Source organism: Gracilinanus agilis, chromosome 5, assembly GCF_016433145.1.
Source record: "Gracilinanus agilis isolate LMUSP501 chromosome 5, AgileGrace, whole genome shotgun sequence".
NCBI classification, from domain to species: Eukaryota; Metazoa; Chordata; class Mammalia; order Didelphimorphia; family Didelphidae; genus Gracilinanus; species Gracilinanus agilis.
This window is the reverse complement of record NC_058134.1, coordinates 179028237-179051024: the sequence shown is the minus strand read 5'-3', so window position 1 is coordinate 179051024 and position 22788 is coordinate 179028237. Positions and strand designations below refer to the sequence as shown.

Genomic DNA, 22788 nt, shown 5'->3' with positions numbered 1-22788 from the left:
CTATCCAAAGGTAGAGTGGGCTACCTTAGCAGTGGCTTCTGCCTCCCTCGGAGGATCCAAAGTAAAGAGGGCCACTTGTCAGAGACAGTTTAGAAAGGGTTCTCGTCTAGGGACCACGAGGCCTAGACAGCCCCCTGCGGACTCTTCCAGCTTTCATATTTTGATTTTAGGAACTTCTGAGTCTGGCTCAAAGGCCCCGAGGCTGCTCTGTCATCGCACACCACGTAGAAGTATCAGATACGGGTCAGTAACGGGCCCGTGACCACGGCCCGGCCGCAGTTTTTATGGAATCACTCTCGAGAGTCGGAAGGAACCCAGGAGGCCAGCTTGTCCATAGAGGAGGGGGGGACAGAAACAGTCAGTGGTTCACTTTTCAGTCAGTCAAGGCAGCCAAGAAATAAGCATGTATGAAAGACCTACACGCAAGGCACCGCGCTAAGTGCCAGCTACCCAAGGAAAACTGTTTTCTCCTCCTGCTTGCCAGGGGCTTACAATCTAATGCGGGAGAAAACATGAAAACACCCTCACACAAACAGGAGAGATAAGGGCAAACTGGAGAAAATCCATGGAAGGAAAATGCAGGTATCAGAGTCAGGAAGGCTCATCATCCTAAGTTCAAAATATGATCTCAGACATTTGCTAGCTGCATGGCCCTGGACACATGATTTAATCTAATCCTGTTTGCCTCAGTTTCCTTATCTGTAAAAAGAGGTGGAGAAGGAAATGGCAAACCACTTCATTACCTTTACTAAGAAAACCCCAATGGGGACACGAAGAGTTGGACATGACTGAAAGACTGAATAACAAAAACAAAAACTAGCATTAAAGAGGATCAGGAAAAGCTTCTCCTAGCCAATGGGACTTTAGCAGGGGCTTGAAGGAAGTCACGAGGCAGACCTGAGAAGGAAGAAAATTCTAGGGCTGGGAGAGAGCCTGTAAAAATGTTCCTGGCTGATAAATATCAAATAAGAGAGGAAATAAGACAAATTTGAAATTAGAGACTAGAATTTTGGTTGAGAATCCTGAATTCCAGATGATGAGAGGAAGAAAGAGTCTGAAGAAAAGGTGAGAAATAGGTAATTTCTAAAAGAAACTGAAAATCTACTTGACCAAGAATGAGAAATGCAAAATAGAGATTCAAAGAAATGTTAGCATTTTCTTCAAAAAAACATGATAGTTCAATACAATTAATTCAATCAGAAAGTTTTTGACACAATTATACATACAAATGGTCATTATGGTACCCTAAAAAGAGGTATAGTTAAAACATTACATCCAATGCCATCTTGTGTGGTTATACTATTACAGTATCATCTGTCAAAAGTAAATCTCTTAGTTTTTATATTAAAACTTCTTTGAAGTTAAAAGTGATAGGAGAGATCTTCAAAGATAAACAACTGAAGAGTCTGAAATACATGACTAAATTCAAATTTTTCTATAGTTTTGTAGCTTATCTTTATATATTCAATATTTTATTTTCTGGGGCAAATTTCAAGTTTATTACAAATGACACATGTAACTAGGAGGCATTTAAAGTGAACCAGCATTAATAATTAATAAAGAGTCTTCTCTAATTTTGTTCACTAAACTTAGAATTGCCTGCTTCCTCATATTCGCAAGGCTGCCTTCATTATCTGTTCAAATTCAACTTTAAATCTAATCTAATTGGTTCTTCTTTCCTCTCTCAGTTGATTTTCCTGGTTGCTATGGGGACTAGGGGAATGGGAGGGGGTACAGGAAGAAGGAAGAGGAAACAATTGACCAGGTCCAAAGTTGGACTTGGTGTGCTGCCTTAGATTTAAAATAGGGGCTAGAATCTTAGTGAGAAACAGGTAGAGGCCCTTAAACATTAACTAGTCCAATCACATCATTTTACAGATGAGGACGTTACAGCCTCAAAGGGGGAAGTGACTTGTTCTAGTTCACAAGCAAATAACGGGCATAGACAGAATTTGAACCCAGGTCTTTGAAGTATACCAGATTAGAATGATGAGAGTCTGACAGCAGTTCAAAGAATGAAAGGAATTCCTGGTCCCTGATTTACAACAATAATTGATTTAATCTTTTCTTTACATGGACTATAATGTATCAGACATAGGCACTTGGGAGAACTGGGCCCTTTGGGATGAAGGAGTCCATTGAGTAAAACACATACAAACTAGAGAAGTTGAGGATTTAGGGTAGTGCTTCCCAAACTTTTTTGGCCTATTTCCAGAAAAAATATTACTTAGCCCCCTAGAAATTAAGTTTTTTTAAATTTTAATAGCAATTGATAGGAAAGATAAATGCACCTGTGGCCATCACTGCCCCTATGGATCACTGCAGCACCCACAAGAGGGCAGTAGCGCCCACTTTGGGAATCACTGATTTAGGGGAAAAGAGTATTAAATGTTGGTTCAAGGAAAAACAATTTCAGACCTATACCACCTTTGCTGTTGTAGTCACCTCTATTGTGGCTTCCTTACATTTCTTTCTACGACACTCGGCAATTCCTGTTCAGCCATTATTCTCCTAAGCAGAGGCATTATTTCCATGTGGATGAGACAAAACAAAAAACAAAACTGCCCCAAAGTACCCCATGCACCCCAAGGCAAAGCAAAAGATCAATGAATACCAACCCTTGGGTGGTGTGAGGTTGACTCCATTTTTAAGGCACCACTGTACAGGTAAAATCCCTAAGGAATCCGCATGGCACAGCATTGAGATTTTTTTAGCTTCTGGTCTCAAATCATCAATAGTCACTTGCAAATAATGATTGTTAAAAACCTAAAGGTAAAAGAAAAAAGGAAGCCAAATATTACTCTTATTTTACTGAATCCTTACACATTAAATACTGGCACATTTCTATGCACTAGCAGACAATGAATGTCTTTTGATAGCGATGATTTAATCAGAAACTATTCTATTCCGTGCATATTACTGAATCAGTCTGAAGGGGGAAAAAAAGGAGAGATATGAATCATGAATTTTTTTCCAAGAGAAACTTTAAAGGTTCCTGGTAAATTTTTTTTAAAGGCAGATAAAGAAGATCAAGGAAAATCCAATCTATAAGAGATGGGGGTGGCTGAGGGTGGGAAACATCAAGAGAAGAGGGAAAATGAAGAAAGAAACACGTAGAAGCAGCACACTTAGAAGGGACCTTAAGGAAAACAAAGATTGACATAGAAAGATCTGTAGGGTGTCCAGTCGATAAGGGCTGGGCTAAATTCTGGGGCTACAAAGAAATTTTGCCCCTGGGGCACACAGCGCTCCGGCTGGCATGGGGGAGACAAGAGATAAGCACTACATATGTAGAAAACATCCCTGGAATACATCACAGAGAAGTCTTAGAGGAAGCCAGGAGGCGGAGGGGAGGAAGAGGAGGACTCCAGCCACCCCCTGTCCCAGGCAATGCGAAAGCCCAAATCAGAGAAAGGGTAAGTCATTAAGAGACAAAAGCAATGCTTACAAACAGGAGAAAAGGGTCACCTCTGAAAGAAGGAAAGCTTAAAGGAGAAGAAGAGCAAAATGAGGCGAAAAGGTTAAAGGTAAATTCTCCCTGCTCGTCTAAGATTCCAAACGCAAACGTCATCTTTCTGAGGAGAGGGATTCCTGGCCAAGGTCTCCCCTAGCCGGCATCTGCGAGGGTCAAGGATGAGTTCCTCAGTTCTGTGGTTGATTGCAGTAACAGACATGTGATAATGACCATCCCGACATCTAAGCAGTACCACTAGGATTCTACCCAATTCTGGGGAGGCCGGCTGGCCCACTGCCTTGCTTCCAGTGGATGTTACATACATGTCACTGAACCACAGTGGGTCCATCTCGCTCGATGAGCCCTTATTTTCCAGAGAAGGAAACTGAGGCCTAGAGAGAATAAGTGCCTTGTCCAAGGTCTGAGTCCGGACAAAAAGTCACAATTTTTCACCTCCATTTTGGTGTTCTTTCTATTTTACCATGATGATATGAGCCCTTATTTAGAATCACAAGAATATGCTTCCTTTAAAGCTCCAGCTGGGCTCTTTATTAAAAGTTCCAGTTCATGCCTGTCTACATTTGTCTCTATTTGTTACACTGTTATATTTTTTTCCTTTGAAACAATTTTCTAAAAAGAACAACCTTGGACCAAAAAATGCAATTTAAATTATAGTAGTCATAACAATATGGCTTATGCAACACTGTGTAGGACAACATTCTAAAACATTTCCTATATTTAAAAGGAAATGTATAGTTGTAAAGCTCTTGATACATAAGAAAATTCTGGTAATTTATGGTGCTTCTTTACTGAAAGATGAGTCTTGAATAAACATAGGATAGACACTCATAATAATTCTTTGCACTGCAAGCCTAAAATGTTTGAGAAGTATGATTATGAGAGGGGCAAAATGTTAAGTAGGATGACTAATTGTTTTTTTAATCTTTGATACAAGGGTCCTATACAAAAGAACAACGGGATGACAAAGAAAACAATTAAAATATTAGGGGAAACTTGTTCCAAACAGGACTGCTTAATGGAGAAAAATAATCCCCACAAGTAAAACCCCCAAAAGAGGTATTTCCAACTAGTCTGGGAATAAAAAGGAATCAGAAACACGTACAGACACAAAGCTACACCAATTAGAATGAGAGTGTCACTTCCATTCTCACTCAGCAACTATGATTTAACGTCATCCATAATAATGAACTCTAAGCCTAAAAAAGTAGGGCAGAGGTAGACTCTTTGGGAGCATCAGGCTAGCCCTCCCTAAAAGCTGTCATCCCACTTTGTTATTCTTTAAGCACCAGGTGAAGGTGACATTGCAGAAATAGTTGTCTTTTAAGACAACCTGATAAATAATACAAATAAACCTGCAGCTGGCATTACTGTGTCAACTGTTGCTAGAAAGAACTGGCCGGGCTCCAGCAAGCTATCATTCTTCAGCATTTGGAAAGAAATAGGCTAACCCTAAAAGCAGCACAGTAGGAAGGCCTCCAAATGGTGAGATGATCCAGCATAGGAGAGGGGAACATTTAAAAAAAAATCTATGAGCTTTGCCTTTTGGATTATGATCCCTCAAATTTCCATTTAATTTCTAAATTTTGAATCCTGTTTCTCCATCCTTTCCCTCTTCTGTCCCCGCCACCAAAAAACAAACAAAAAAAAAACATGTAACAACACCCCAAAACCACCTTTCTTCTACAATATTCATAGTATCTAGGGACTTTAAAACTGAAAGGAGACAGATGGTAAGGATTAGCGGCTCCTAGAAAGCAACAGCTTCTATTAGAAAGCAAACTATCTCAAGAAGAAAAGGTTAAAAAATGAACTGTAGAGCCCAGGGCCCGCTCACCCGTTGGGGTGACCACAGGGCAGTGACCGGCAGTGTTCCTCGCTTCCGTAGCTCGAGGTTCCATGATCTAGTCTCGGTGGGGGCTGCCTCCCTTCACACACATCCCAGCCCCCCTGTGCCTGAGCAGGCAGCTCTCTGAGATTTGTTGTGGCTGAAAAATGCATCACCCCGCAGCCAATATGGTGCTGAGTCTACCCAAATTTAGCGAGGCTGTTCCTCCGGCGACAGACTGACAGGCAGTGGCTGGGCCTCTCTCTGAAGCCCTTCCAAAGGGGTGGGCTCTGCCAGAACCAGCTGGCAACAGCTTCCAAGAACACATGGTCAACTCTGCACCACACTGAAGCATCAAAGCGGTAGTTGAGTGGGGGGCTCCCAAATTGCATAAATTTAAGAAAATAAAAAATAAAAAGCCCAACTATGTCAAAGCTGTTATTGGGTAACAAACAAATGAATACTAGGGGAATACTACACAGCCCTCATCTACCAGCTTGAAGGTGATGAGGGGCATTGAATGCCGGAGGATTTTCTATTTCATCCTGGAAGTGACAGGGGCAGCATCTTCTCTCTACATTCAGAGAAATTATTACTTGCAACCCCTCGAAATGCATCATCCCAGGAAGATGGGAAGGAGACGGATCCCTCCCCATTTTATACAGAAGGTATCTGATGGGATTCACCCTAAATGACTCTAAGAATCTCTAGCCACATGAGAAATAGTGCCAGATGGGGAAGTACTGAATCTATGTTTGTGTCTTCTAGATGGTAGGTGGCCCCTCCTGCCTCTCCATGCACCAAAAAAAAAAAAAAAAAAAAAAAGCCTGATTTTGAAGTTGAACTCCTTGTTTAATTCTCTTTTCAGGGGGCTCACCTTAGTCACTGATGCAGGACAGATATTAAAGGGCTCACTCATATCCACTGCCTCCAGTTTCATACCAACTGTGAAGAAATGGCTTCGTAAATCCGCATGATCCTGTTGAGGGGAGTAAGAAAGAATGAATGCAATGACAGTGCTGAAAATTAACTCAGAGACTTGTCAGGATAATATTTTTAAACATTTTATTTGGCAACGACTGAAATCAGCCTGAAATAATTAACTCTCCCTGCTTCAAATTTCTAATTATTGTAACATATAGTAACTGATTATTTTCTGCAGCAACGAATAATTTTTCCCCAGGATTTTGGAGGAAGGGAAAAAGGATCTAAAGCAATCTTTGGATTTAAAAAGAATAAAGAACAAATTCACATAATGCTGCTTTGCTCCTAATAGGAAGAAAATATTAGTTAAAATATAGCCCTGTTGAAAAAATGTTTATAATAAATTTCTCTGATCAAGGTCTTATTTCTCAAATATTTAAAGAACTAAGTCAAATTATAAGAATCCAAATCATTCTATGATTGATAAATGGTTAAATGATATGAATATGATGTTTTCAAATGAAGAAATCAAAGCTATCAATAATCATAAGAAAAAATGTTCTAAATCACTCTTGATTAAAGAAATGTAAATTAAAACAACTCTGAAGTACCACCTCATACCTATCAGGTTTGCCAATATGATAGTAAAGAAAAATGATAAATGTTGGAGGGGATGTGGCAGAATTGGAACACTAATACATTGCTGGTGGAATTGTGAACTGATCCAATAATTCTGGAGAGCAATTTGGAATTATGCCCAAAGGGCGATAAAAGAATGCTACCCTTTGAGCCAGTAAGACTACTACAAGGTCTGTATCCCAAAGAGAGAAAAAAATGGGAAAGGACCTGCTTGTACAAAAATATTTATAGCTGTTCTTTTCATGGTGGCAAAGAATTGGAAACTAAAAGGATGTCCATCCATTGGAGAATGGCCAAACAAGCTATGGTATATGATGGTAATGGAATACTATTGTGTTGTAAGTAATGATGAACAAGATGATTTCAGAAAGAAATGTAAAGACCTACATGAACTGATGCAGAGTGAAATAAGCAGAACCAGGAGAACATTATACACAGTAACTGATATATTGTGGAATGTTCAAATGTGATAGACTAACAGGTAAACAATGATCTGGGACAATTCTGAGGCACTTATGAAAAAGCCTTTAGAAAAAGAACTGTTGGAGTAACAATGCAGATGCATGTATATGATTTATCACTTCTTTTAAGGTTTATGTTTTTAAAGGTATATATGTTTTAAGGTTTTGGTTTTATAAGATTATTCACTGACAAAAATGAATAACATAGAAACATATTTTGCATGATAATACATATATAACCCAGACTGAATTGATTGCCAGCTCCAGGAGGGGGAGGGAAGAAGAGAGGGAGACAATTTGGATTATATAACTTTGGGGAAATTGTGTGCAAATTTGTTTTTAAAATAAAAATTTTATAAAATATGTATAACTCCAAAGGAAAATAATATATAGCCCTTTTATGCTAATAATAGTAAGAATAAGAATAGCAACAACTTACATTTATATAGCCCTTAAGGTTTGTAAAACATTTTCCTTACCACACTGTGAAGTAAGTAAAATCAATCATTCTCTTTAAGGCAGAAGCAGCAACATGATTAAATTATAGGATTTTTTTCTATTACAGATCACAATTACTCTAAGAGCATGGGTTCTTAACCTGGAGTCTGAACTTTAAAAAACATGTGATAACTACATTTCTATATAACTCTTTTCCTTTGTAATCCCCAATTTTTTATTTCATGCATTTAAAAATAGCATTCTAAGAAGGACTCCATAGGCTACAGGAGACTGGCAAAGGGTTCCTGACAAAAGGTGCTCTAGCACCAATCTTATGGATAACACGGTTTTAACCCTATCTTCTTTCATTAAATGTATCCTATTCCCCAGTCAATCAATAAACACTTATTGATCACATATATTTTGGAGATGGGTGCATAGAGCAATCAAGAACTCCCCTCTACTAAATAAGTTAAAGAACTTCTTGTTTACTACTGAGATGCCAGATTTATAACCTCCTCATTGCAGTCCCCTTCAGAGTGGAAAACAAATTCCAACATTCACTTTAGTCATTCAGCTATAGATACAGCTGGCTAGGAGCTTGAAACTAGGATTTATCTTTCTGAAATGAAGGCCACCTCATCACTCACAGGCTATATAAATAGAGGTGGATAAATGGATGTATTTACAGCCTAACCCATAGGAAATAATGGCCACAGATAAATTCTGGCATTTCAAAATACTTACTTCGGGTGAGTGTGAAGCACACAGACCAATCTGGGAGTTATCGTTTCCTCTTTTTTTTTTTTTTTCTTTCAATTAAAAGCTGGTCTAATTAATTTAGCTTGGCTAAAAGAGGTTAGATGACAACCTACAGAGCCCACCCAGTCCAGAATAATGCAGAAATAACCTCTCTGGAATATATTTTATTAAAGGGATATCTCTAGACAATGCTCAAAGAGAGGCATGAGGAGTTGTGAAGTCCCCAAACTCAGGACCATTTAATGATCTAGTACTGCCTCTAGCAGGACTGCCCCCCAGGATCTTCCATTCCCCATTCCACTTTCCTCAGAGGAGTCCAGTATTATCAATGCCTGCCCAGCACCCATCATTCCCTCTTAAATTTCTTATCTCATATCCTGCAGCACAAGGAAATAGAGTGGCCCCCCTCACCCTTTATTTACAGGTTCACTTTCCAGGCAGGGTCCTGTGTGCCCTGAAGGCTGCCCGAAGGGGGAAGAGCACACACTCAAGCTCTTCTGTTCTCACTGGGAGGGTTTTTTCTTTAAGGTTCTTTTTTTTGTGTGTGTGAGGAAGTAGAGGCCAAGCTGAAGGGAAAGTGGGAGGAGAAAGCACACAGTATTTGATGGCAAAGTTAACATAGGTATTAAAAATTCAAGCAAGAAATGTCTATATAAGGTTGAGTACTCTCTGAAGTTTAAGGCATCCCCCTGCGGGGTCTTGGGGGAATAGGGGGGGCTACTGTAGAGTATTCTATAACAAATGTACGATGCGTTTTATTATTTCTGTATTTAACATTAGTAATGTCTTACTGTGTGTAAACTTTATTAAACATATGTACGTACAAGAAAATTGTGACTATATACAGGGTCAGTAGGTGTTTGCTTCTATCCAAGGTTTGGGGACATGACCCCCACAGATGTAGATACAGGGGCCTTGTTGTACTCTAAAAATTGTTGTTTGACTGGACCAATCAACAAGCATTAATTAAGCATATACTATGTACCAGGCACTAAGCTAAGGTCAGGGGGATGAAAAAGAATTGAAACAAACAGCCTCAGCCCTCAAGAAGTTTATATTTCCATTCCACCCCCAAAATTCACAATTTATGAAATTTAGATATTACACAGTTTACATTTCATAGTAAGAACCAGCATTCTTCTTTAAAAAGTCATTAGAAAAAGGTTTCTCAGAAAAACAAGACAGAAAAGAGAAATAATAATAATATACAGTTTACTATACAACAGATACTATGCTAAGTGCTTTACAAATATATCTGATCGTCATGGCAACCCTGTGATGGAGGGGCAATTATTACATTCCTTTTATTGTTGAGGAAACTGAGGCAAGAAAGGGGAAGTGACTTGGCCAGGATCCCACAAGCGAGTAAGTATCTGAGAATATGAAGAAGATGGACAGGCAAGGAATTCAGAGAGGATGAGGCCCTGAACTGGACCCTGGGCAGGAGCAGACATCACACCTGCGCTGCTGTCTCCAAAACCCCTAGGGTCTTGGGGGCCCTGCCAGTGGTCCCTAAGCTCCAATAGTGCTTCCCAAGTGGAAAGGCTTTCTAGAACACCCTGGCAAGTGATGAAATTACAGACTGTGAAAGAGGCCCTCTAGTTTGTCAACAATCCCTTTAGTAGCACTGAAATGCTTCCTTTTCATATGTAAGTAGAGCTTCCAAATGACAGAGAATGAGGGATTTTTTTAAGCACTAAAAACCTTAAACATTTTTCATGGGGATTTTTTGAAACTGTATTCTATAGAACATCACTTTCTATAAAGAGCCTAGAATGCTAAAAGTAATTTAAACTTAATGACCAGGGCCATTCGTGCGAACCTCAATGGTGATATGGAGGGATGTAAGACCCAGATAAGATTTCAATAAGGTGCATGTTTTCTCCCCCCATCCCCATGAGAAAATCAGCTTCTTTCTGTCATTATTGGCATTTGCCATCATTGAGAACAGAGACTTACACACATAAGGAGAAGGGTGTAACCTATGATTTAATTGGTATAGGGAATTTCCACGTTAGAAAATTCCCTTTCTACCCATCTCTGCACCACTTGGTTCTAGAGCACTGAGAGTGAAGGGGACTAGAAAAGGATCACACAGCCAGTATGGGTAAGAAGTGGAATTTGAACTCGGGCCTTCCTGACTTTGGGTCTGACTGTCTATCCATTCCTAATGGTTGTTTTTCAGTCATTTCAGTCATGTCTTACTCTTCAAGACCCCATCTGGATTTTCTTGGTAAAGGTGCTGGAGTGGTTTGCCATTTCCTTTTCCTACACATTTTACAGGTAAGGAAACTGAGGCAACCTTGGGTAAGTGAGGCATCACATAGCAAGTAAGTGCCTGAGGCTGGATTTGAACTTGGGAACAGGAGTCTTCCTGGTGCTCTGTGCTCTATAGTACCCCTTAGTTGCCCTTCTGTGACTATCATACAAATAGGAAATTGTCATACTACCCTATGGTAGATATCACCTTTACCCACTCTCTTAACAAAAGGATACCACTAACTGAAGTGACCATGTTCACTCCAAGTTTCTCTCAAGGCTGACCCTTGCATGAGTTTGTATCCTAGCTGACCCTGTTTGGATGACACAACACCAGGCCTGGCCCAGGGTCTCCCCACTCTGGTGGGTCTCCTCAGATTGCACAAATTAAATCTTCACTCTCCTCCCCATCTCCCACAACTCTGACCCAATGTCAGGAGTACTCACATCTGCTAGGCCATCTCTTTTCATTCCCCTTTGTCTGGGGGAGAGCCTCTCTTTTGGATAAGTGACATCGAGTTAAAGAAAAATACTTCCTTTGAACCTTTTCTGACAAATTCTCAGATTAACTATGTCCAAAAATCTGTCTCATTTTTTTCTTTTTCCTCTTCCACAAGAAGGTGGGTAATATGATATGTTGTGTGTGTGTGTGTGTATGTATTTTACTACATATATATGTATATGTACATATGTAAAATACATAAAATATGTATTTTACTACATATATAATAAAATACATATTTCCCTGTTTTAATATGTTGTGGAAAAAACAAATATTGCTTGAACTAGGAAAAAATTCATGATTAACTTTTTTAATTTAGATTTTAGAAATAAATTTTTATTTCTTATGTTTTTATATTACTTGTATTTTCTAATGTCATTCCTTATTTTAAAAATTTTATAAAATGAATAAAAGATCAGGGAGATGGTCTTTAACAATACAACAAAACTAACCAATTTTTCTTAAAGTCTGTCATAGGCAAAGTTTTAAGCCCCCATTCCTCTTCCCTTCCTCCCATTACCAGGCTAGTCATAAGAGAAGTGTAGAGAATAGAAAACAACACATTATCCTTAGCCATGCTATTAATTTTGGGATGAAATCAGAGAGAGATAACTCATTCTGGACAGACTCACCCTGATCCCAGCCCTACTAAAAAGATGAGAAAGGAGGTTCAGGGTTCTTGCAGACGACTCACAGAATAGAAAATTTGCTTGTTGATCACTGAGAAACTCATTATGATTGATTCATTTTTGCCTTTGATAATTCTGGGGTAGAGTTCAAATATCAACATCATTAAATAAAGAATGATATCATACTTAAAAATCATTTGGTACTTGCTAAAGCCTCAGAAAATTCTCAAATATGTGAGATCTATTCAAAAATGGGTCATTTTTTAAACATACTGGAGTCCAGTCAAATGGGATGCAGAAAACCTACTTCTTAATACATGCTGGTAATCCCATTCCCATTTACATTCATTCACTACACATTTTATTCTTGCCCTAAAGTAGTTTCATATTGATCAAAACTAAAATGCCATTCATTTTATTTGAGGAATGTCTTTTCAAGTAGCTGTGACCATTTCTCTTCTAGGGAGCTTATTCTTAGTCAAGTAGAGTACTCGTGACATTGAAAAAGGGCCCTTATAAGCCTTAACTTGTTTTCTACAATCCTATTCCAATCCATTTTCTTCTCACCAGTGCCTAGGTATGAGTTGAATTGTACTGGATAACCTCGGGAATTCCTTCTAACTCTGAATTTCTTTCATTCTCTAAGTCACCTATTTGTAGCGACCAAAAATAACTGGTTAAAGGCATCACATTCACCTTTTTGCGATACTGTAACAGAATGCTAAATTGTCTTTCTCCAAAGGAGTGACTTGGGCACTAGGAAAATGTGGATTCATGGTTTGGTTTGGTTTGGTTTGGTTTGGCTTAATAGCTAGAGAGTGACTGAGGATGAGTAAAAGAAGGAAAGGATGATGGAGCGAGCTGTAGGAAGAGGCCGAGGAGGAGGAGGAGGAGAGAGGGGGCTCATGGAGAAAAGGTTAGTGATGTCATGAGAGAGGACGCTTCTTTCTCAGAGGTAGGAGTATTGGAAGGGAGGATGCTGCAGCACAGGAGATATCACAGGATGCTAGATTCAGAGCTGAAAGGGCTATTAGAGGCCACTGAGACCAACCTCTTAATTTTATGGATAAGGAAACTAAGGCTTTGAAAGGAAAAACAACTTGCCCAAGTTAGTCTGGAGGCTAAATTTAAACTTGGGTCTTCCTGGCCCCTGGTCTGCCACTCTATCCAAGGCACCACTAAGCTGCCTATGAGTGCCATAGGCAGGACACCCCAAATGCAAGAAGACTTATAGGAAAGTCATAAATGTACTTCATGGATTCTCAGTGACGGGTCTATAGGAAAATATGGGTACAATTTATACGTTATTCCTGTTGGCTCCTAGAGGAGCATAGGGCCGCAACCATCTCACGCCAACGGACTCTGTTCTGGGCAACTTCCCCCAGCTGGGCCCATGTCATTCCGACGGCCTTTGTTTCGTTTTTGGCAGATCTTCGAACTTGTGGTGTAATCTGCCTGAAAGGTCGTTGAATGATTTCAACTTTGTTCTAAAAGTTGCCACCAGGAGTTGATGGTCCGAGGCCACATCTGCACGTCATGGACTCTGTTGGAGAGCAATCTTCCAGACTAGGCGATCATTTTGTTGGTTTTGTTGGTTTAATGAGGTTGAATGAAGAAATCATAAATGGGTTGTGATGTGTAATAATATCAGGAATCATCACATCAGCAAGATCAAACCACTGACATATGACGCCTAGGATGGAAGAAGTGAGAGTTCCATGGTCTTGTGTCCTGGTAAAGTACAACTGGAATATTGGCCAGGTCTCTATGCCAAACTTTAAGAAAGGCATTGCTAAGATAGGATATATTCAGGGGAAGGTATCCAGGATAGTGAAAAGACTCAAATAAGGATAAATTAAGATCAACTGTAGGAATTGGAGGATCAATGATTAAGTTTCACAAAAGTCTAACTAGGATGCATTTCACTGTCTAGGGGATAGCCTATGTACCTCTGTTTTCTCATCTATACAATACAGAAAAGGTGAATGACCAAACTCACTTAACTCCTAGGAAAAAAAATGTGAAAAACAATGAATTATATTAAATTACTTATCTGTAGAGGTTTTTTCCTTTTGGAAAAATAAAATAAAACCTTGATTATGGTAGTGCCTGCTCTTTACTTGGATGAAAGTCATAGTATATAAATATAGCTATTAATAAAATACTACTGCCAAAAGAGATGGTTTGGTATCAGTCAACAATGACAGGGCATAAACAAAGTTTTGGGTTTTTTTTTCCCAGCATGACAACAAGCTATATCATGACAAACTGAAGCTTTTGATAAATGATAGGCTTTACTTTGAGCTCTAGTCCAAGCTTGTGCAGTAGGGAGCAAAGTATTTTATTTATTTCATTGAAAAAGAAGAAAAAGGAACAGAACAAAACACAGAGCCATTTCCAACTCAATTCTCTCACATATGTCATTTTAGAGCTGAATTATTCTTTTCATCCCAGATGACTTAGGAATTTCAAGTTATGCTCTTTTTAATTTGAGGTACAGTTATCAACTAATGCCTCTTTCTTTCTTTCTTTACACCCTTAGATGACTACATCCCCGCTGACAAACATACCTAAAAAATAAAGCTATTAAAGTTTAAAACTGTGCTGAGACTTTTGGGACATTCTATACATACATATAAATATACAAAGGCATAATTTGATACAGGGTAAAACGGGTTCCAAATAGTCACCACAAACATTTCTGAAAGTATTTGTCATGGATATTATTTTAAAGAAAAAAATGCAAAAATCAACACGCTAACAGAAGGATGCGCTACTGAACATTATATGGCTAAGGCCTTATCTGAGTCAAACTTTTAATTATTCTTTCCATAATTACTTTTCTTCCCTATTTTTCATGATGTAGAATAAAGAAAAATAATATAGCTGAAAAAGAAAGCCTTTAAAAAGAGTAATAAAATATCTGGGGGTATATCATCTTTTCATCAAAAGCACTGCTGTACCACACAAGATTTTTTTTTCAGTTCTGATGCTCTGATTGCTTTAGTCTATAGGGAATTAGAACATTGCATAGGCTTCTCTTCAAGACCCCAATTAATTTACATAATTTCTAAGAATAGGTTTCAGTGAAGTGAAAGGAAGGCTGTTAAATTAGTATTACACTCAACCTGATACATAATGAACTGCTCTTTACTTTCTTTATTCAAATAGGGATGGTAGTGTGCCTCGCTTAAAAATCTCCACCCCAATTATTGTGTTATTGCTATCTTCTTTCTATCAATGATTCAGTGCCTGCATTTGGGAAGTAACTTTCAAACTAAACCTTATGCAATAAAAAAATGACTCCCTTAAGTATTAGCTTTATCCCAAAACAGCTATTATGATGCCAGCATTCATTAAATCAATAAGATCACAGGATTTCCATTTTCTAGGAACAAATCAAATCAAACCCATGAACTCTTTATAACAAAATATTATTTTATTTATAACAAAAATGTAAGATTCTATAAGCCAAACTCAAAAAAAAAGCACTTTCATTTTTGACTTACAGTTGCAAGATAAAAGGTTCGTTATTGTTTCTTACAAGTCAAACGCTAAAGAAAAATGCTTTAAAAATTTTTTGTGATAAGAACCACGCTCTATAACTTGAATCACACTGTTTCTCACTGGAAATGACTATTTTCACAATATTCTAAACAAGTCGCTCTCCAAAGCCTGAAAACAAATGGATAAAATAAAGGAGGGTCCCTATTAACTGCTCTGGGTGGATGATGGCACCCAGCGCCTGGAGGGTATACTTCAAGGGGTGGAGAATCATCCCCACAAAGGGGATTCCAACTAGAAGCGAGGGTCACCCTGCCCTCCTCCGCTCCCCTGAATTCTCTCCCCATCTGCCAGGAACTCTCAGGCTATCTGAGTACTGTGGGTTGTGAGAGAGCGTGGCCGTGTCCCTGCTGGACCATCTCCCCCCACACCCTGCCTCCTACCCCGGCCCTGAGAAAATAGCTGGTGGAATTACTGATGTGTGCCCCTTCTGCCGAGGGCACTGAGACAACTAACTGTTACCATGGAAACATCCCTGAATGTTCCTAACTCGGCTGCCCCCACCACTAAGGCCTCATTCAGCCCTTTGCCTTCAAAGAAGGAAGGATGCCCCGAATAACACTTCTAAGGGGGGAGCGCGGGAGGGAAGCCCCCACAAAATGCACCACTTTGCTTCTCCTTCTTGTCTTCGTTGCTGATCCAGCGGCGATTGAAAAATGACCCCCAAGAGTCCTAATCTCGTGACTAAAATGCACCGTGGCCCTGCATGCCGTCCCCTCCCTGGGAAGGAATCAATACTGCACATAGCCCATTCATCTCCTCCTTTCCTTCCTGCTGCCCTCCGCTTCAACTTGTTAGCCCTCTCCTTCCAGCCGAGGGGACAAAGTAGACTTTTGTTATGTGTGGGCCTGGGTCAGAAGGCAAGCCCGGGACCCCTGAAAGGGCCGTCCCCTCCACTGCCTCCCTTTGTCTCGGGCCTCCCTCCGGAGGTAAGCCTCCCCGGCTACCTTGGGCCCCAGAGCAGCCCCAGGCTCTTGTCCCATTCCCCTCCTCCTGGGACGGCTATGCCATGACATTCTGAGCTGTGGGCACCCTGCTTTAATGCCAGATGAACAGTCACTCACAGATAACGAAAGCCTGCTGGAAAAGAGCTCACAAAAAAAGAATAATGGTCCCGGCAACCCCCGGCGTGTCTCATACGGTTTAATCTGTGTTTATAGAAATGGAGAGGCTGCCGAAGAGCAGAAGTTTTCTTTATCCCAACAGAGAAGAACATCCTGTAAATAACTGAGGGTCTGTTTAGGAAAAGGGAGGCTCGTTCTGACCTCAGGCACAGGATGATGGAGGTCATTATTTAGACCCCCTGGAAATGTGGGTTAAATCAGTAAACATTTGTAAACACATAGTGCCTACTACATGCAAAACAGGGTTTCTGAAGGCTGGAGCAAGGATGAATTTAGGTAAGCCACAGTCCCTGCCCTAACAGAGCTGACAGTCTACAGTAAGAAATGGTACAAATCAATCAATTAGCAAGCATTTCATAAGGGCTCCAAGGTCTAGAAACTGGGCTAACCAGCGAGGATAAAAGGCAACAACCAAGGAGCTTACACACCAACGAATGTAATGTGAATTTGCAAAACTAATAGCAGATAACTCATGAAAAGCTAAACTGTAGCTTCTTTAGACGTGGACTATTTTCCCATTCAAAATTCTGTGACTTATTCACCATTTTCTGCTTCTTTGGCATATTAACTACCAATATTCCAATTCAAAGCAGGGCATATAGACTTCTCACCTCATTCAGAAAACTTTGCGTTTGGGGAAGGGGCAGATTATTCATGACCTCATTATTTTCTTTATTTCTAGGATGCCAGAAGGCTCCGTATGCTAGGCCGTTTATATACTAAGTACTCTGAAAGAATACAGGCATGGTTCTGAAATGCCTAACATTCCGAACCCCATTCTCCAAGATCAGGTAAACTTCAACTGGCAAGCCCTATTTCCTCATAGAAATAAGATAAGCCATTTGTTGCTGATACAAAATTATGAGCACAGAAAATAGTAGAAATATAGAACTTTAGATTTCAGAAATCACTCCATCATCACTCCTTCATTTTGTAGATGAGGAAACTGAGATCCGGAAAGATTAATAACTTGTCCAAGGTCACAATGAACATTTCTTAAAATCGCCAGTCTTTTATGGAATATATAATTCATTGACTTACACCTAATTAATTCAATGAATTATGTATTCAATAAAAGCCAGTTATTTGTTTATTTTATATTGATACTATATATGAAATTATAAGTCATAATAGCTAGTATAAATTATATTTAGTTATAAATTTATGTATGTGTATATATACATATATAATACACACACAAATATGGATCCACATATATGTTTTGATCTGGAAATAGCTTTGGAAAACTATAGAACCTTCTTCCCATCTCTGCCCCACCTGATCCTTGAAGCAAATCTCCTTAAATATATCTCATTTGAATATAAAAGTCTTATATACAAATTTTCTCCTTTTGCCTTCATTAATATGGAATTATCAGAATTACTATATAATTAATCACTCATTTGAAGAGGCCTTTACTGCCAAATGTGAGAACTGAAGGGGGGATAGAATGAGTTGAAGTCTCCTTTTAAAATTCCTCAAACTAAGAGAGAGGAATCTCATTCCTATTGATTCATATTTAGTGGCCCTAACGAAAGAATGGCATGAAACTTTGTCACATACTTTGTTAAAATATAAATAAAACCCATCTATGGCATTCCTCTGATATGTTAGAGTAATAATCCTATTTAAGTGTAGCTAGGAGACAGGAAAACCTAAATTCAAATTCAGCTTCAAACATGTACTAGCAGAGAGACCCTGAGCAAGTCGTTTAACCCTGGTTTGCCTCAGTTTATTCATCTGTAAGTTGGAGAAGGAAATGGCAAACCACTGTAGTATCTCTGCCAAGAAAACTCCAAATTAAGTCATAAAGATTGAACATGACTCAAATGATTAAACGACAATGAAACCTTATTTAAAAAAGGAAAAAGAATTTAGGTGGATTTGATAAGAGCTTTCTTGATGATGTCAGAATGACATTTTGTAACCACAGTTTCTTTCTGTCTCCAGATATCCATTTGCCATCTCTGCAACGTAACAGTAACATCTTCCCGGCTTTTTGGGTTACCTCCAATACTGATTTGTTACGGAGTGGTGCCTTGTCCTGATCGGGTCACTTAAACTCTCAGGGACACGGGCCACTAAGGCATGGGTCATAGCAGAGTTGCTGGGAGGGGCATTTTCTTTGAGAGTTCTCTGTACCAACAAAACCCTACAACTGCAATAACCATTCTGGGAAGAGAAATGGTGCGAGGAGGGCAATAAGTGCTGATGTGGAAGATCGTATCTCTGATGTCAGCCAGGTGTTGTGGGACTGTTAGGGTCCTTGTTGACACTTATTTTTGAAGTTATAAATGGAGAAATACAGGAAGACAAGACCTCACCTGATTTCAGGAATGAAAGCAAAAGATACTGAAAAGCCCTTAAAATGACATGGGTCTGTCTACTCAGGAGAGAAGCTAACGGATCTACACCAGGAACTCTGCTGTGGAGAAGCAAAGGATCTTTTTTGCAGGGTCCCTTTAGGACAAGGCCTTCTTAACTTGGCACTTGATATTTTTATGAATGTATTTCAATACAATTGGCTTCCGTTGCAAGCCTATTTTTTGTGCATTTAAAACAATATTCCAGTTCTGCTATGTGATTTTGTTTTTTGCTTCCTGTTTTACTTTCAAACTGATTTATTGAACATCCACTTTAGGAGAAAAAACCCAGCATTCTAAGAAGGAGTCTGCAGACTACATGAGAGCGCCAAAGGGGTCTGTGGCAGGGGCATCTGTTTCTAGCCTTCTCTGGCAGCCTCACTGCCTGACGCTGGGCACCACAGCTGGGTACCAGATAGGTGAAACAGGCTTTCCTGCAGGGAGCTGCCACAATTCCTGTGCCCCATCTGTATGACCACGGCCACCCTGTAATGATCTGAATCCAGGAGCATGACCCATTTTTATAGATGGGCTATCCCCGGGCTTAGTCTGTTTTGAACACCCGCAGGCATTTTGAGATGCTGTGCTTTGAGAAAGGATCACTTCTGTTAAAGATCACATCCGGATGGGCTATAATCCCCACGTATTCACCTAGAGAAATCTTGTGCCTTCACATTTTTTCTTGTCCTAACTCCTTTCCTAAGGGGAGGTAGGTGGCACAGCGGATAGAGTGGCAGGTCCTGAGTCAGGGAGACCCGAATTCAAATGGGACCTCAGACACTTACTAGCTGGGCAAGTTCCTTAACCCTATTTCCTCAGTTTAGTCATCTGTAAACTGGAAATGGAGAAGGAAACAGCAAACCACTCCAGTATCTTTGCCAAGAAAACACCTTAGAGTAAGATTCAGACACAAGTAAAACGACTGGACCTCCTTTCCCTTCCTACTGATGAAAATATTTGGTGACTGAACCTATGTCTAGTTCTGGGTCTTTTCATTGAAATTTGAAAGGTGGCTAACACGTGTTCATAGGAATTTAGAGCTTGACTTTAGATAGAATCTACCAAAACATCATTTTACAAGTGAGAGTATGCAGGTTTGAAGTGGTTAAATTACTTGCTCAGAATCATACAAGTAAATAAATAGCACATCTGAGGCTCAAATTCAACTTCTTCTGATTTCAGGTGTAGTTAATGCCTTCCTCACAGACATAAAACAAGAAGTCATGAGGAAATGAACAACAATAAAGCCATCAACCACCAGCAGACCCTGGACAAGTCCCTTAACCTTTTCACAACTCAAGTTTCCTCATCTGTAAAATCAAGGGCTTGGAGTCTGAGGTCTCCTCCAGCTCTACATCTATGATCCTGTAATACTAGTAAAAGACGTAGCATTGGGATTTGGCTTTTATTATATTGTACTACATACATCCCAAGGAACCTTCTAGCTATAATTATTGTTTGGTCATGGCTCCATAAAAGTCAATGTTTCCTCTGATCCATTTGGAATCTACATTCAAGGGCTTCAAAACCCAAGATCCAATGAATAAAAAAAAGGCAAAAACACTCTTTCCTCCATACTACTGAAAAAGCACCTCTCTCAACTTTTAAAAAGAATTAACTCTTACTAGAAATAGCCTTTTTTCCCCCTCATGTCTTACTAAAAGTAATTTCTCTATGAGATTCATTTGTTTGCAATTTACCAATCTGGGAACTCTACCAAAGCAAACTATTACCTATACCACAGAAAGAAAATAAACAGTAGTTAGAAGTACTACTCCAACAGTATTAGCACTATTTATGAAATCATTAACAAGATCCCTTCCTCTCTACCAAATGTTCATAGTGAAGGCTTTTCTAGGGAAGGAGGGGGCAGGGGAATTGGTTTGGGAGATAATGGAGAGACTCTCTGCAAAATTTTGTTTGAGGGCCCAGAATTTAAATTTATAACACTGGCAAATGCAAAGAGCAGCAAGCTGCCACACAAATGCAGGAAAGCCAACCTTCAAACATATCTAATTCCAAAATACCATTTGCATTTTTTCCTTGATAAGAGAAATTATCAGGGAAGGGAAAGTCTGTCCTTAGACATGGCCACAGGTTTTTTTTTGTAGTTAATGTATTAAGCTGCTGAACAACAAAATATTAATCACCATAGAAACTGCAAAATCACAATCCATCCGTGCTAAAATTCTAATGGTGTACATCCTTTCTTACCCCTTTGGCTATACCAGATGGAGTGAGAAAGAAAGTCTTTTCTCTCTCTGTGGTACTTAATCTTTCTTCCACAGACCCAAACCCTGGCCTCATGTGGGAAAATGGAAGAGAGATGTTTTTGCTAAAGGTTAAGTCTACATGCACGCTTCCAGATAAACATTTATATCCAAGAAGAATTTAATAATAGAGTTAAGAATTCTCAGCATGTCCTGTGATCAAATTGTCTGAATCTTCTTAATCAGATGGGAATATGTACATGGAAAGCAGTTTTCAATGTCTCTAAAAAGATCAATATTATACACAATATTTTTCATCATTCATTATTAAATGGTAATCTACAAAAAAGACGAAGTATGCTAAAGAAAGGATTAACAACATTTGGGAGAGGTCTTGGAGACCAGACTCACTTAGCTTTAACTAATTGCTTTCACACTATGATATACCATCAGAAATGTCTTCCCTAAATAAATAGATCTCAGGGCTTTGTTAGCCAGACTGAAATTTGCCTAACTTAAATCAAACGTTCCCTGAGTTCAGCTTTGGATTAACTATGCTAGGTTGTGGAACCTTCAGTCTTCACAAAATATGCAAAATTCAGTTCATCCCTTTTCGTGGTCTTTTCTCAGACCAAAACCTCTCATCATTCCATCTCTCCCTGTGCCTCGCCCTTCCTATGCATCCTCATTATCCTTCCCACAAAACCCTCTCCTTCATCAAAGGTATCACCATCTTTCCAGTCTTCCGGACTCACCTCAGCATAATCCTCAACTTCTCATTCTCCCTCAACGTCCTAATTCAGGTGCCAAATCTGGCAATCATCTACCTCTACGATGTCTTCTCTCTGTTCTGCACACATGCAATTCCATCTCCCATCTCTGCATCTTCACCCAGGACCATCTCCCATCCCTAGAATGGACTCTCTCCTCACCTCTGCCTCATAAAGTCCATCTTTTTCTCTTCCTTTAAGATACCACTCAAACACGGTCTTCTCCTGGAAGATCGCCTTTCCTGATCCCTCCACTGTTGCTGCTCTCCTTTCCAAAATTTGTATTTCTTTATATTATTGTCTTTCTATTTATTTTATGTAGTTATATGATAAAAGTATTGCTTCTCCCATCAGAAAATGAGATCCTTCTGAAGAGACATTATTTCATCATGAATATTTGGACCCTCAGATCCCAGAAAAGTGCCTAAAACACAACAAGCACTTAAATGCTTGTTGATCGATTTTAGTAATCATCTAAAAAAGTATTTTATATAAGTATAAACTATAAATATATGCTTACATGTATGTTATATAAAAATATAAAATATATACTTTTTATATATAAAATATAAATATATACTTACATATATATTATATAAAAATATAAAATATATATACTTTTTATATATAAAATATAAATATATACTTACATATATTATATAAAAATATAAAATATATATACTTTTTATATATAAAATATATATATAGGGGGCAGCTGGGTAGCTCAGTGGAGTGAGAGTCAGGCCTAGAGACAGGAGGTCCTAGGTTCAAACCCGGCCTCAGCCACTTCCCAGCTGTGTGACCCTGGGCAAGTCACTTGACCCCCATTGCCCACCCTTACCA

General features: G+C 39.2%; 1 protein-coding gene across 1 annotated transcript in view; it reads right to left on the bottom strand.

Moving 5' to 3' along the window:
* The window catches only part of SFMBT2 (Scm like with four mbt domains 2), a 279653-nt gene that overhangs the window by 93372 nt on the left and 163493 nt on the right, over window positions 1-22788 (bottom strand). The window contains exons 8-9 of the mRNA XM_044679668.1: window positions 6178-6279; window positions 2619-2766 (exon numbers count right to left, since the gene is read on the bottom strand). Coding sequence (XP_044535603.1) covers window positions 2619-2766; window positions 6178-6279 — 250 coding nt within the window. The remainder of the gene's footprint in view (window positions 1-2618; window positions 2767-6177; window positions 6280-22788) is intronic.